Raw genomic sequence first — 12467 nt, 5'->3', positions numbered from 1 at the left:
CACCAACTCCTTATTAAAATATCTGGCGCTTTAGCTTTCAAATTGCCTCTTTTATAAAAAACCTTCTTGCAGTTATTGTGGTAACTGTTTGAGTTAATTCTATGCTGTTATTGTTATGCATTGAATATATAATATAAAATATTCATAAATGTGTCGCTTTAGTCAGGGGCTGTCAGTTTACTCAAGGATGGAATAGATATTTTAATAAAACAATAAGGTGTATATCTATGTGTTATGTTCATTATACTGACATTTGGATATTTTTTAATGATTTATTGATATTTAGAACATGTTTCGGGCCATGAATTATCCATATTTTCTTCAGACAGACAGAACCTGTTCACATGTCTGTCTATAGGCGGCTGTTTTGCAAGCATAGTTTCAGTGGAGCAAGACAACGAGTGCAGAGAAACACATTAAAAAGCAGCACATGCGGAGTTAGACAGGAAGGAGGTGAATAATCTTACCGTCGTCTCCTGATCCTGAGCCGGCATCTGTGGAGGAGAACAAACAGTTATTAACCAGAGGCTCACGCTGCCACTGACATTAGCTGAATAAGCGTGTGGGTCTGCATATGTAAGTGAGTGTCTAGGCCAACATGAACATCTGCTTATGAGTGTGTGTGTGAACAGTGTGCTTCTGGGTCTGGATGCCAGCAATGAGATTTCTCTAAAGAAAGTGATGCTGAGAGTCAGATTGAAAAAAAAGTGCATGAAAACAAGGATGATGAAAGGAGATGATAGTGAGGATGCCCCCAAGGCTCGGGGCATCATGCATCTTTCTCATTCTACAGCAGCGCCTTGATGATAACACCTCCAACTGTGGACCTTTCCATGGCACAACTGTGGGAAGGCAGTCTGTTTCCAGTTGTTGATATATTTGTGTGTCAGTGACTCTCTTCTCTTCTTCTCCATGGCTTTGCCTCTGAATCTTTGCAAAGCTCTCTCAAACACATTGAGCTTACTGAATTGTTTAACAATATGGCTGTGAAAGGGATAGCGATGAGCACTTACTGTAGAACAGGCACTGTGTAACTTGAGCTGCAGCACAAAGTGATCTGCTAAAATGCCCAGGGCCAGAGACCAGATGCAAGGCCTCAGAGGACTGTAGGGGGATAATAGCTCAGCTCCATATGAATACCCATGTGAGACGAGTTTAATAGGAGGAGGTGCACACACAAGCTGGGGTATTGGGGCCATCACAACTCTAAAACACATGGAGTCTGACCGGCAAGCTGTTCTGATACTTTAATGGCACAAGCTTTGGTTCAATAAAATGCATTTTTGATGGGGTAAGAACATGAGGTCAGTGCAGCAGACGGTCATCTTAATATCAGTGAGGTGGGACAGCATCAAAAATGAAAGTATTATTTTACTGATGTTTGGAAAATTACTTTTTCCGTGTGTTTTTACAGATTTTAATAGTGCCATCTGTTTTGTATAAAAAGTTCTTTTTAATGAACTTGTACTTCAGGGTTACTTCAACCAATTTGAAAACCTGTAAAATCTGTATTTTTCTCATTTTGCAAACTTCCCACTTGACTTTTAACATCTTATCTGACATCAGAATTATTGTATTAAAATTGGTTGTCGATTTGGTTACAGCTATGTGTTGACGTAATATAAAACAAATATATAACATTTTCCATGATCGATTTCTCTTTAATCAAATTTTCTTTAAAATTCAGTTACTGCTAGGCTTAGTATTGATATATTTACCCCCAGTTTTAATTCTCCTTGTCTCCATTTTTTGGCTTCAGTGGAGAAGTGCTGCAGTCTCTGGTAAATTGACTTTGATTTTGATTAATTTTCCTCTAGCTGTAACATTAATGTGGCCACCCCCCTAAAATAACAGCTCAAATCATGAAGAATTTATTCACTTTTACAGAAAATTCATCAGCTAATTAAAAGAAGTAGTAAATAAAAGTGTACAATTAACATCACTGTGCATGTAGTTATCAACCACAACAACAATGTACATTTGATCATTAATAGCCTGTATGCATGTAGATATGACCATCTGCAGCATTTCCAATAGGCTTCTCTGAAAATTCTGCTCATGCCTGCAGAAAAATTTGACTCAATGCAGAAAAGATTGCAGTAAATCCACGTCTGTTGTGACCAGGAAAACTGACTGAAAAAGCATTTTTCCATTCAAGAATATGCACCTAGGTTCACACAGCCAATCTGACATACAACATAAAAAATTTCTGAGATATTTGGCCATTTCAATCAATTTTTTATGACTGGAAATCAAGTCTATAAATTTCCATGTTTTCCAAGATGCAAGAACCGTGAATCACCAGGATTGCCACTTTTTTTTTTTTAACAAAACTACAATCAGAATAGTATCAGGACAATAAATTATGCTGTAATCACCCAAATATTCCACACATAGGGTGTTTTAGATAGATCTAATTTGAAATGTAATGATAAAAAAACACTGGCCTTTTACCGACAAAGTCAAGATAGAGTCATGATGCAGAAGGTGGTGTATAGTCAGGAGCTGGATGCAGATTATTACAGCGCAGCTAAAAAAAACCCTGAAATTGTGATTTAGTGATTAGCTCCTGTGTGGACAGATGGGAGAGGAGTTTCCCATTTTAAACTGATACACTAAGTGAAGCAAGGTAAAGAGAGTTGGCTTACTGTTTAGGGCAGGGGTTGGCAACCTATGGCTCGCAAGCCAGATGTGTGTTCTTTTGATGACTGCATCTGGCTCGCAGACAGGGGTGAAAGTAAGCCGGTACGGTCCGGTACTGCGTACCACTAAAACATTCAGTGGCGGTGCGCAGTACCAGGAAGATGGGAGAGTGGCTGCCTGCTATAAAGCCCTCATTCAGAACCAGTCACGGCTGCACTCTGGGTCAGAAAATAGATCCGCAAGCAATATGCAGTCTTGAAAACTACTTCATTTTAACTCAAGTCGAGCCAAGAACTGATTAGTATGACTAGCAGGCTAACGGTAACATTCAACAAGTGACATACCTTTTTATCAAGCACTTCTACTGTCATTACCCTCTAGCCCAGTCTTTGCACTCTGCCACTCCCTCGAGTTGATTACTGCTCGTTAACCTGATCAAAGACTTCAAATAAAGAGAAGTGGACGTGGTTCAGGTCTGCAGAATGGAGTGGCACCACCAGCACTCAGCAGTTCACTAAGCTCAGCTATAAATAAAATGCATGCTGATATTGCATGTCTGTCAGTGTAGTCTATTAACTTTGTTTAGCCGTATATGTTTTGTCTGTCTATTGCTTTGTTAGTACTTTTGTGTGACATATGTTTGGTTTCAATGCACTTTTATTGCATTTGGTGTAATGGTGATGTTGTCTTATGTTTTTTTTTTTTTTTATTGAATGTAACAGAAGCAAACATTTCTTTATTATACAGTTTATTTGAATATGGACCCCGGGAAGAGTTGTAGTTGCCAAGGTAACAACTAATCCAAAGCAAAATCAATTTAAGAGAAGCAATAAAGCAAATTTTAGTGCAACACAATGCAAATAATGCATAACCCAGAGTAAACATAATGAATACATCTTTCACCACACACACGCTCTGATTTTTATAGTGCCATGTAAGGACACCCCTCCTTATGTATCCTCACCATCCACCAATCCAAAAATTTTTATGACTCAATACATATTCCTGCCGCCAATTTCATGCTATTTCACTGATCGACAGTTGGTAATGTGTAAAGACACTCCTCCAACAAAGGCAGTGAAGAAGAAGACAGCCAGCTTTAATGTTAGAAAAAAAATCTCCATGCACAGCCACTATAGAAACTCTTCTATCTTACCTCCTTTTACATCTGCAGAATTTTACTGACCTAAGAACACAAGGGACACTAAATGTGCAGTGTTTCATGAAAAGGCTTAGCTTGAAGGATCAGGCTGAAGTCAGAAGGGGTTCGTGGGAGATCAATAAAAACCTTTAGTATCTATATAAGGGCAAAGGTTTGAGGAGAGAAAGGCTAGCATTAGAAAATAGAACAAAACAACAAGGGAGATAGACACAACCTTACTTTTCTGTCTTCTTGTCTGCCAAATGAAGGGTCACAAAGAGATACCACACCACACTTTTTATTTTGTGAGAGACACAGACTGAGTGAAAGGACAGAGGATGAGTGCCAAGAGAAAAAAAAAAGGTTTATCTCCATTGACAAAAGATGATTGAAGTCCCTTTTTCTCAGTTTCAGGGAAATTGATTAGAAAAAAGCAGAGAGGAGTCTTGTAGGGGAGCCGTTATTAACATTACTGTGCTGCTTACATCAGAGGCTGTACAGCATCGTACAAAGACTGCACACAATCAACCACCTTCTGCTGTAAATACAGCTCGAAGAGTTTTTTGTATATAAAAACTGCGAATACAGCCTGTAAAATAGTATGACAAAAACAAATATCCTTCAAATATGTAAATGCATAGCCCAATGACCAATGTTGGATGTATTGCTTCTTCCGCCTCCATCTAAATATCGGCAAAGACGTGCATCATCGGTGGACCTGAGGTGGGCGGAATGACACCCAGAGGGTTGATGGAGTTTGTACACCTTGTGTTCCACCAAAGCATAACTTGATAGGGAATTTTTCAACTCAGTAGGAAATATAGGTTTTTAATCTAGTGTCCACAGGGGTCAGTGGATACTGGGATTCAGCAAGAATCTTTAACAACTTACACACCAAATTATTTTCTACATATAACACACATCCCAAAATCTCAGAGGTGGTGGACCTTCCAGCAAACACTATATCACAGTCTACTGCCAGAATCCTTGCCAGAATTGCTGAAGCTTCCTCACTGATTGCTGTTAGAGAATACTTCCAAGCCCCGACCAGCCCAGTTTTCTGATGAATTACGTTCATATTTACGACCATTGCCGAACGGTGCAAATTCAAGAAGTACCGCACCATTTATGTAGCAAGGGGAGGATGAATTGGCAGCTGTCGCCTAGTGGTTAGGGAGTTGGTCTTGGGGTCGGAGGGTTGCAGGTTCGAATCCCGCCCTAGCCATGGTTGAAATGCCCTTGAGCAAGGTCCACACTGCTCCAGGGACTGTAACTGGCACCCTGTAAATATCTGTAAGTCGCTTTGGATAAAAGCGTCTGCTAAATGCAATGTAATGAATTATGGTGGATCCAATCCAGGATTTTGCTGATGTTCTAGTCTGGTGACAGGGTAGACCCAACTTGAAATGTCCTTGACAAAGACCTTGAATCCTCTCGGGTGCTGCCCTGTAGCTCATCTTTACCTCTGACCTCCCAGGAGGAGAGCAAGCAAAAACAAAATCTGCCAACAGATCGATACGGTATTAGATTATCACTTAAATTACTCTGAATACAGATAGAATTTGCAAGTAATTAGGTACAGAGATGGATTTTTTCTTTTCTTTGCACACAGAGAATTAGTGGTGTATTGATGACTTCCCCTGTGCTGTATGTGAGACTATACCGACACCATAACACTGTTTCTCATTTAGCTCCTGGTCTACTGATAACCCAGAGTGTGCATCTTAAATCATCAAACAAACATATGGCTCCTGTCATCTGTCAGTACTCGGGGATTACAGAGCGACAAAAATGGTGATTAAACATGTCATCAGCATTTTAACAACGTGTCAATTAAACCTTCTCCCGACTTCCCCTTTAAGGACTTCCTGGAAGTTATCCTGTTCACTATAAACAGAGCTGGAAACTGCTATGTTAGCACCTGTCTTAGCTTAACTCTGTCCTTTGGGGAAAATATACCTCTCGGTTTGTTTCACTTCGCTAAGCTAATGCCAAACTGCTCCTCACTGTGCTGGGCTTGCATTTGATGTGATAGGAAAGTGGTACCATCCTGTGCTAATCAGCTTTTACTGGCTTTGTACCACCGAGAGCTCTTCCTGTTATCGACTTCTAAATCAGAACTTCCTTATCTGTCGGTGACATGAAGGTAATAAAGACTGGAATGGACGCCAACTAGAATAAGGGAAGTGTAAATCTGCTTCTTCACCTGACAGATGTTGCTTTGAAAAAAGTCAATAAAAGTCTAAAATACCCCGCTTCATAAGATGTCACAAATCGAAACCTCTGTGATATAATACTGTGCATAATGTGCACACTTTTCTGTGGCAGCCGGTGCAAGATGCTTTTCCTCAGGGACGAAAATATGGTATCAAATCATGTTTGTCTATGCCTCAGCGCAGTCACTTAGCATGAAACTGGCACCTCAGCAGGCCTCCTGTTTACTGTTTGGAATGACAGCAGACTCCAACGTCTGGCCTTTTGGCCTGAGCAGCATCCAAGAGGATGAATGAGAGCCCATGAAACTGTGCTGTCAGGTGGCTTTTTGATTTGTTTAACAGCAAGACTGATCGTGCCGGTCTGTCATTGTACATTAAACACAAAAAGACACCTGGTAATGTAGAGACAAGATTTAGAATCAAACAGGGAATATGAATAACTAGTGCTCTTCTTCATCAACTATTGCTGAGATGATTGACACTGAAAACCATTTTGATCCCTGTTCAGTACTCAAAGACCGACAGTCACTTGGTTACTATATCAAAAAGCCGATTTAATATGAAGTATCAACACAAAATATTTCTATTTTAACGCATATACTACCTTAGCAAATCCAAGTTATCCTCTGAAAAGTTTAAAATGTAAATTCACGTTGTCCTATTTTCATTGCACAAACATAATTAATAATACAGGTTCATGGTTCATTCTGGACCTTGGACAACATGAGAAAATCTCAACACAAGGCTGTTCTAGAGCTTTATGTCATATGATCTTTAAAAGATATATTTTTCCACGTTGTTATGTAGGGATGTAACGATACACTCAACTCACGACTTGATACGGTTCACGATTTTCTCACAATTAATAATTTTTTAATCAAAATGAGCTACAGACAAATTATAACCAAATAAAATTATCTTTTTATTTGTAGGAAATGTGTAGGCTACTTCTTAGGTGCTTTCTTTACAGAAACTCTCAAGCAGTTTGTGTTCTCTTAGGTGCTTTCTTTACAGAAACTCTCAAGCAGTTTGTGTTCTCTTATAAAAAAGTGCAACTTACACAGTCATCTTAAACAACGAAATACATGAAAAACATCTCCTTTCTTTAGAAACAATCACAAGTAAACTGGTGTTAACTGGTGTAATGTGCAATTTTCACTTACAAGGTGGCGTAACGTTACTTTGTTTCTCACTGTGGTGGCGGCTGATATGCTGCTGCATGTTTCTCGTGTTGATGCTATATGTCAGCAGTCTCTTGCAATATTTACATGCTGTTTTGGTTTTGTCTGTCCATTTCTCACGGTTGTATTTGTGTATATAGGGAATCCAAAATGCTGCCACACAGGTGATTTCAAACTGCTCGGTGCGTCCTCTATTTCAAAGCTATTTTCTACCGTCGCCATGTCTTCCCTCGTTCTGTGCTTTGCCTACATAGTGACGTAAGTCACGTGACTTGACGTCTGACATTGAACAAATGAATCACCAACCAGTGACTTTTTTAAGATAACGTGTCCTATTTCTAATTTTTTTTAAAAAAAGAAGAAAAAGAACGACTTCTCTCGCATTCGCGAAGAATCGCGACTCATTTTTTCTGACAACCGGTGTGAATCATCACACATTTGTGCCGATTTTTAATCGTGTCACAATGCATCGTTACATCCCTATTGTTACAGTAGGTTTTTGTTCAGTTGTTCATGAGACCTTTAAGGAGATCTCGTCCATGCTGGCTCAAAGGCTGAATTAAAGGTCTGCACTAATCACTATGTGTAACGTCAAAGCAGTCGATCATAGTGACGAACCTACAGAGAATTATCACCTGACTGTGCAGTTCCTCTTTTTCAAAGTATTTTAGCTGATTATTATTATTATTATTTTTCTCCCCAGGCAGTAATTTTACCATTTTGGTTCACACACACACCGCTCTCATTAGGAAACCACTGTACACTTCCTGTCCTGCAAACGGACACAGCTGTTGAACACAGTGGAGAATTACCCTCAATAATCGATGGAGACCAAAACAGAGCTGATATCAGAATAAATATTGGACTTATCGCTTAAAAGTCCAACCCTTAACATGCCGATGTATTTCATTTGAACATCTGCAATGGCTTCTATGTAAACTCAATGCATTGATGAAGATCATGTGATAGGATTTCTGAACAGCAACTCAATGGACCTGATGGTAAGACTGTTTTCTCATATCAATGTTACAGGACTCCCTGTTTTATTTTCAGACTGATACAATACGACAAGTCAAAGTAACATTATGAAGACTACATCTGACTACATGTCTGTTTCGTGATATTTCTCACCCTGGCCCAGCACAAGCACACCCACTGTGTACTGTTGTCACTAATAGGATTTTGGAGGATGGAATTGGAAATGAGGACAGGGAGAGATGGAGACAGAGGACAAGAGAAGAGAGGGTTTGTGGCAGTATATGTGCAGCATGCAAGTTATTTTGACACTTCCTTAAAATGAGTCACTCATATCGCAGGTGTTTGCGATATTTTAATGTTGCACTCATTTTACATTAGCTTAGCTGAGGGTATCAACTAAATGGCTAAGTGGTGAAGAGAGCAGAGAGGAAACACTTCAGAAGTAGCTGCCTGGCCTACTTTTCCACATGAAAGGTTTGTGTGTAACACTTGGTTACGTAAGAAAGCACCGACACAGCAATCTCATGTGTTTAATGTCCAATTTACAAGAATTTATAACTATTCCTTTAGATAATCTCCATGATGTCAAAGCATCATCACTTTAAATTAACTATATGTAGAATGATTGTTTCGGTGAGTGTCAATTATATTTCGTCAATATACAAAACCTCGATATGACAGCACTAATTTAACAAAAAACAGGAGTGATTGCGTTTCATTTAATTTTGTATGTTGGGTGCATTTTTAAAATTAATTTATCTAAAAAACATCATGTTGTCATCTCAGATTAGCTTGTCACTGTGACAAATACTTCAACTGTATTTAAAAGAGATGTTTTTAATTGTACAACTTAAACATATTATCTTTTTTGTTTTTGTAAAGATATTTCTATACATTTTAAACATGTGCATCCATTCTGCACTAAAGCCTGTCCAGCCCCTTGTTTTCTAGCTGCCTTTGACCTTTTGAAATCTGCCACAAACATAACCCACTAATACTCACATTTTGACATATATGTTGATTACTAGTGACAAAATAAAAAGAAGACCCCGAATAAGTAAGTGGAGAAACATAATAAATGCAAATGCGTCCACACAGGGCACAAGGAGTCACTGAATCGTTTGATGAGTCTGAAAATGAATCATGAGTTATGACCTTCACAGTCACAAGCTGTTAACCAAAATTAATGCCTGGTGGAGATTTTATCCACCATCATCAAAACATCTAATAAAGAATTGTGAGATGTGGGCTAGAAAACATCATGAATAATAAGTGGTAAAACAGACCAGTGAACATCCCGTGAAACAAAAAACAACTAATAAATCTTTTTTGACTGTGTATCAGCACACATATTGTATTATTAACTTCTTTTTTTTTTTTGTATTATAATACTGTATATAGATTTTCGTGCACTAATTACAAAAGAAAAGTATACTTAGTATAGTATACTCTTTGACATTATAAACCATAGATGTCGTATCTGTGGCGTCGCCCACTTCTGAAGAGCTCTTGTGAAGCTCTGGCCACTGCCATCTTGGCAGTCCTCTCTCCGCCGGTTCCACACTAATCCAAAAATAGGCAAAGACATGGAGCGTGGGCAGGCTGAATGACGCCTGGGTGCTCAAACAACCCACCTGTATCTACCGCCACCTGTCAATCAAAGCCTCCATGCTAGTAATTATGCGTAACTTCAAGCCTTAATATAATATGAACGGGTGAATTACATAAAAATTCACCTTCAGTACAGTTGCCATGAATGTGGAAATTAGCTATAGAGACCAAAACGTTTTTTTTTTGCACCAGGCTTTAAATATGTTAAATATGGCATTTTAATATGGGGTCCTATGGAGCTTGGCTTGTTCTGTAGCTAGCCTCGAGTGGCCGTTTGAAGAACTGCAGTTTTAGGTCATTCCACATTCAATTCACAGCCTCAAAGGTTGCCACTTCAGTGTACTGTATAAAATGAATATGGAATTGGGACCACATCTTTGCAGAATAAAATTTCTGACCAGGAGATAAACTGGTTTCATTTGGTCTTAAGAGCTCTACATCCCAAGATAGTTGGACAATCACGTGAATGAATTTAAAGAGATAAAGCAGCCTCTTTTGCTTTGTCTGTTTTAAGTAGTTAATGTGATCATTTGTATTATCATTTTTGTCTCTGGGCCATTGCATTAATATTGGATTTGACACAGTCTAATTTCTGTAAAAACATCAGTCTTTTATCATTTATTTGTTTGTCCCAAGGGGTCACTGCCTCGGTTGTATGCTGACTGAGAGCACATGGTGTTCAAAAGCAATCTTGTTTTCACTGTCAGTCCCAATTTATCAATGCTTCCCATCCAAATGTAACTGCATAACCACACTAAATTAGCGAGGTCACAAAATTTTAAAGTAGGATGTTAAAATGCAACAGTCAACGTTAAAACCGCTGCACTATGTTTAGAAGCCTCCACTAAAAATAACACTGTTTTCTCTGCGAGAGGGTATTTGTTTGCCGTGGCCATATTATGGCTAAATGCCAGAATAAAGTGTTCTGATTGTAACAGGAGATGCTGAAAGGAGCATATACAGCAGCACTGTCATGGTCTGTTCGTCAGAAGACTGCACCACAAAAACATCCTTGTTTGAACCCTATATTAAGTTCTCAAAAGTACTGCCTGTTGCATCTAAGAAAAGGGTCTTTATCCCTTTTTTCTTTCAAAAGATACACAAAGGCATAACACACACACACACACACACACATACTGCCTTACACTATCACATGTCTTGAAAAGGACCTCACATGCAACTCACAAACAAGTAATTTAGAGAAAGGCTGGACATTTCATGTGACTCTGCACAGCCCGGGCTACTGGCAGACAGACAGCACTACTGTTACTGCAATGACATTTCTACCTCAATCTCCACGTTCCCTCTGCTGAGCTGGGCCCATTCAAGAGCCTTTTAATAGACTTCTGCCGGCTGCCAGTGAGTGAGGGTAACTGAGTCAGCGACTGCTCAGCTCAAGCCCGGAATACTACCTTAGCTAAAGCAGTGATTCACACGTGCCCGTCTGAAACAGCCAACATCTCTTTGCCCGTGGATTCACTCATTCACAACTAAGCACATTATTCAGAACATGACTCGCTAATTGGTAGATTCAGACAGAATTCCTCTGTGGGTGTCAGGGAGTCTTAAGTATATGCTCATCCATTTGGATTTGTCATCACAGAATTAAACACATTACAGTGGTCAAACCTAATTACACATGTTCTAATATAATAAAACCAGAGGGGGGAAAAAAATCACCACCTGCTTTTGACTGTGGAACAAAATTTAATGGACTGCCAGCACAATGAAAAGTTACATAAATATGAAAACATAATATGAGGGGTTAGTTGTTTCACTCACTGGAATGCTTCATGTACAATTTATGGCAAGATATATGACGGAAACTGGCTGTTAAAAGGAAAACAAATGTTACACACTGCTAAAAATGTGTCTTCATTAACACGGACAGTTTATGCTCAATCATCATGAAGAAAATGAAGTCATTTTACGAGGGTCTTATTTCTGCCACTGCCTATAGAGTGAATTAATAGAACCCTTAGAAAACCTTTTATGACCGAGCATCTTTAACTTTATAGTACTGTGTACTCCGAGCTGCTCGTCTCCCCGACATGGCTAATGAAGTGGCTGACCTTTTCCGACTGAAGACGCCTACTCAGCAGCTTAAACAGCAAACTATATCAGCAAACAGTAATCCAAATTATGTTAGATAATTACGCAGAGTGCTTTTTCTTTCGAGCCAGTGGAAAGATGAAAAACAATAGCAGATGGACAACAGAAAACAACATTCTTAGAAGAGAACAAACAAGCGAATAATATATAGAGATAAAACAAGACAGAACAAATCCATGTGAAGCAAAGTTTGCCTCTGTGGTGCAAGTTAGATTCAACCCAAAATCAGCCAAGTCAATACTACAAATACAGTAAAGGTAAGGATTTCAGGATCATAGTCACCAAATGCCAGAGTTAAAACTATATTACTGTATGCACCGCTGCACAGGAACTGATTTATAGGTCAAGGCAGCACTATGCACGAGGATTGTAGTTGACACTTAAAAGATGTGTTCAGGCAGTGATGCAGATTCATTTTATACCCCAAGCTAACTCTACTTACTCATTCACTTAGAGTTGATGGGAAAGAATTCACCACAAATGTGTTTGTGCTCAAAAAGAGACAATTTCCATGCAATCTTCATAGAGATGAAGTGCATTATTTCCTTACTTAGACAGAGAGCAACAATTGCAATGAGATGATTG

At 39.0% G+C, this 12467-nt stretch overlaps 1 protein-coding gene across 1 annotated transcript in view; it reads right to left on the bottom strand.

The window, feature by feature from the left end:
* The window catches only part of tmeff2a (transmembrane protein with EGF-like and two follistatin-like domains 2a), a 102094-nt gene that overhangs the window by 47451 nt on the left and 42176 nt on the right, over positions 1-12467 (bottom strand). The window contains exon 4 of the mRNA XM_010739604.3: positions 468-494. Coding sequence (XP_010737906.1) covers positions 468-494 — 27 coding nt within the window. The remainder of the gene's footprint in view (positions 1-467; positions 495-12467) is intronic.

This window comes from Larimichthys crocea, chromosome I (assembly GCF_000972845.2).
Source record: "Larimichthys crocea isolate SSNF chromosome I, L_crocea_2.0, whole genome shotgun sequence".
In the NCBI taxonomy this organism is placed as follows: Eukaryota; Metazoa; Chordata; class Actinopteri; family Sciaenidae; genus Larimichthys; species Larimichthys crocea.
The sequence above is the reverse complement of the archived record's forward strand: the minus strand, read 5'-3'. Positions and strand labels throughout refer to the sequence as shown.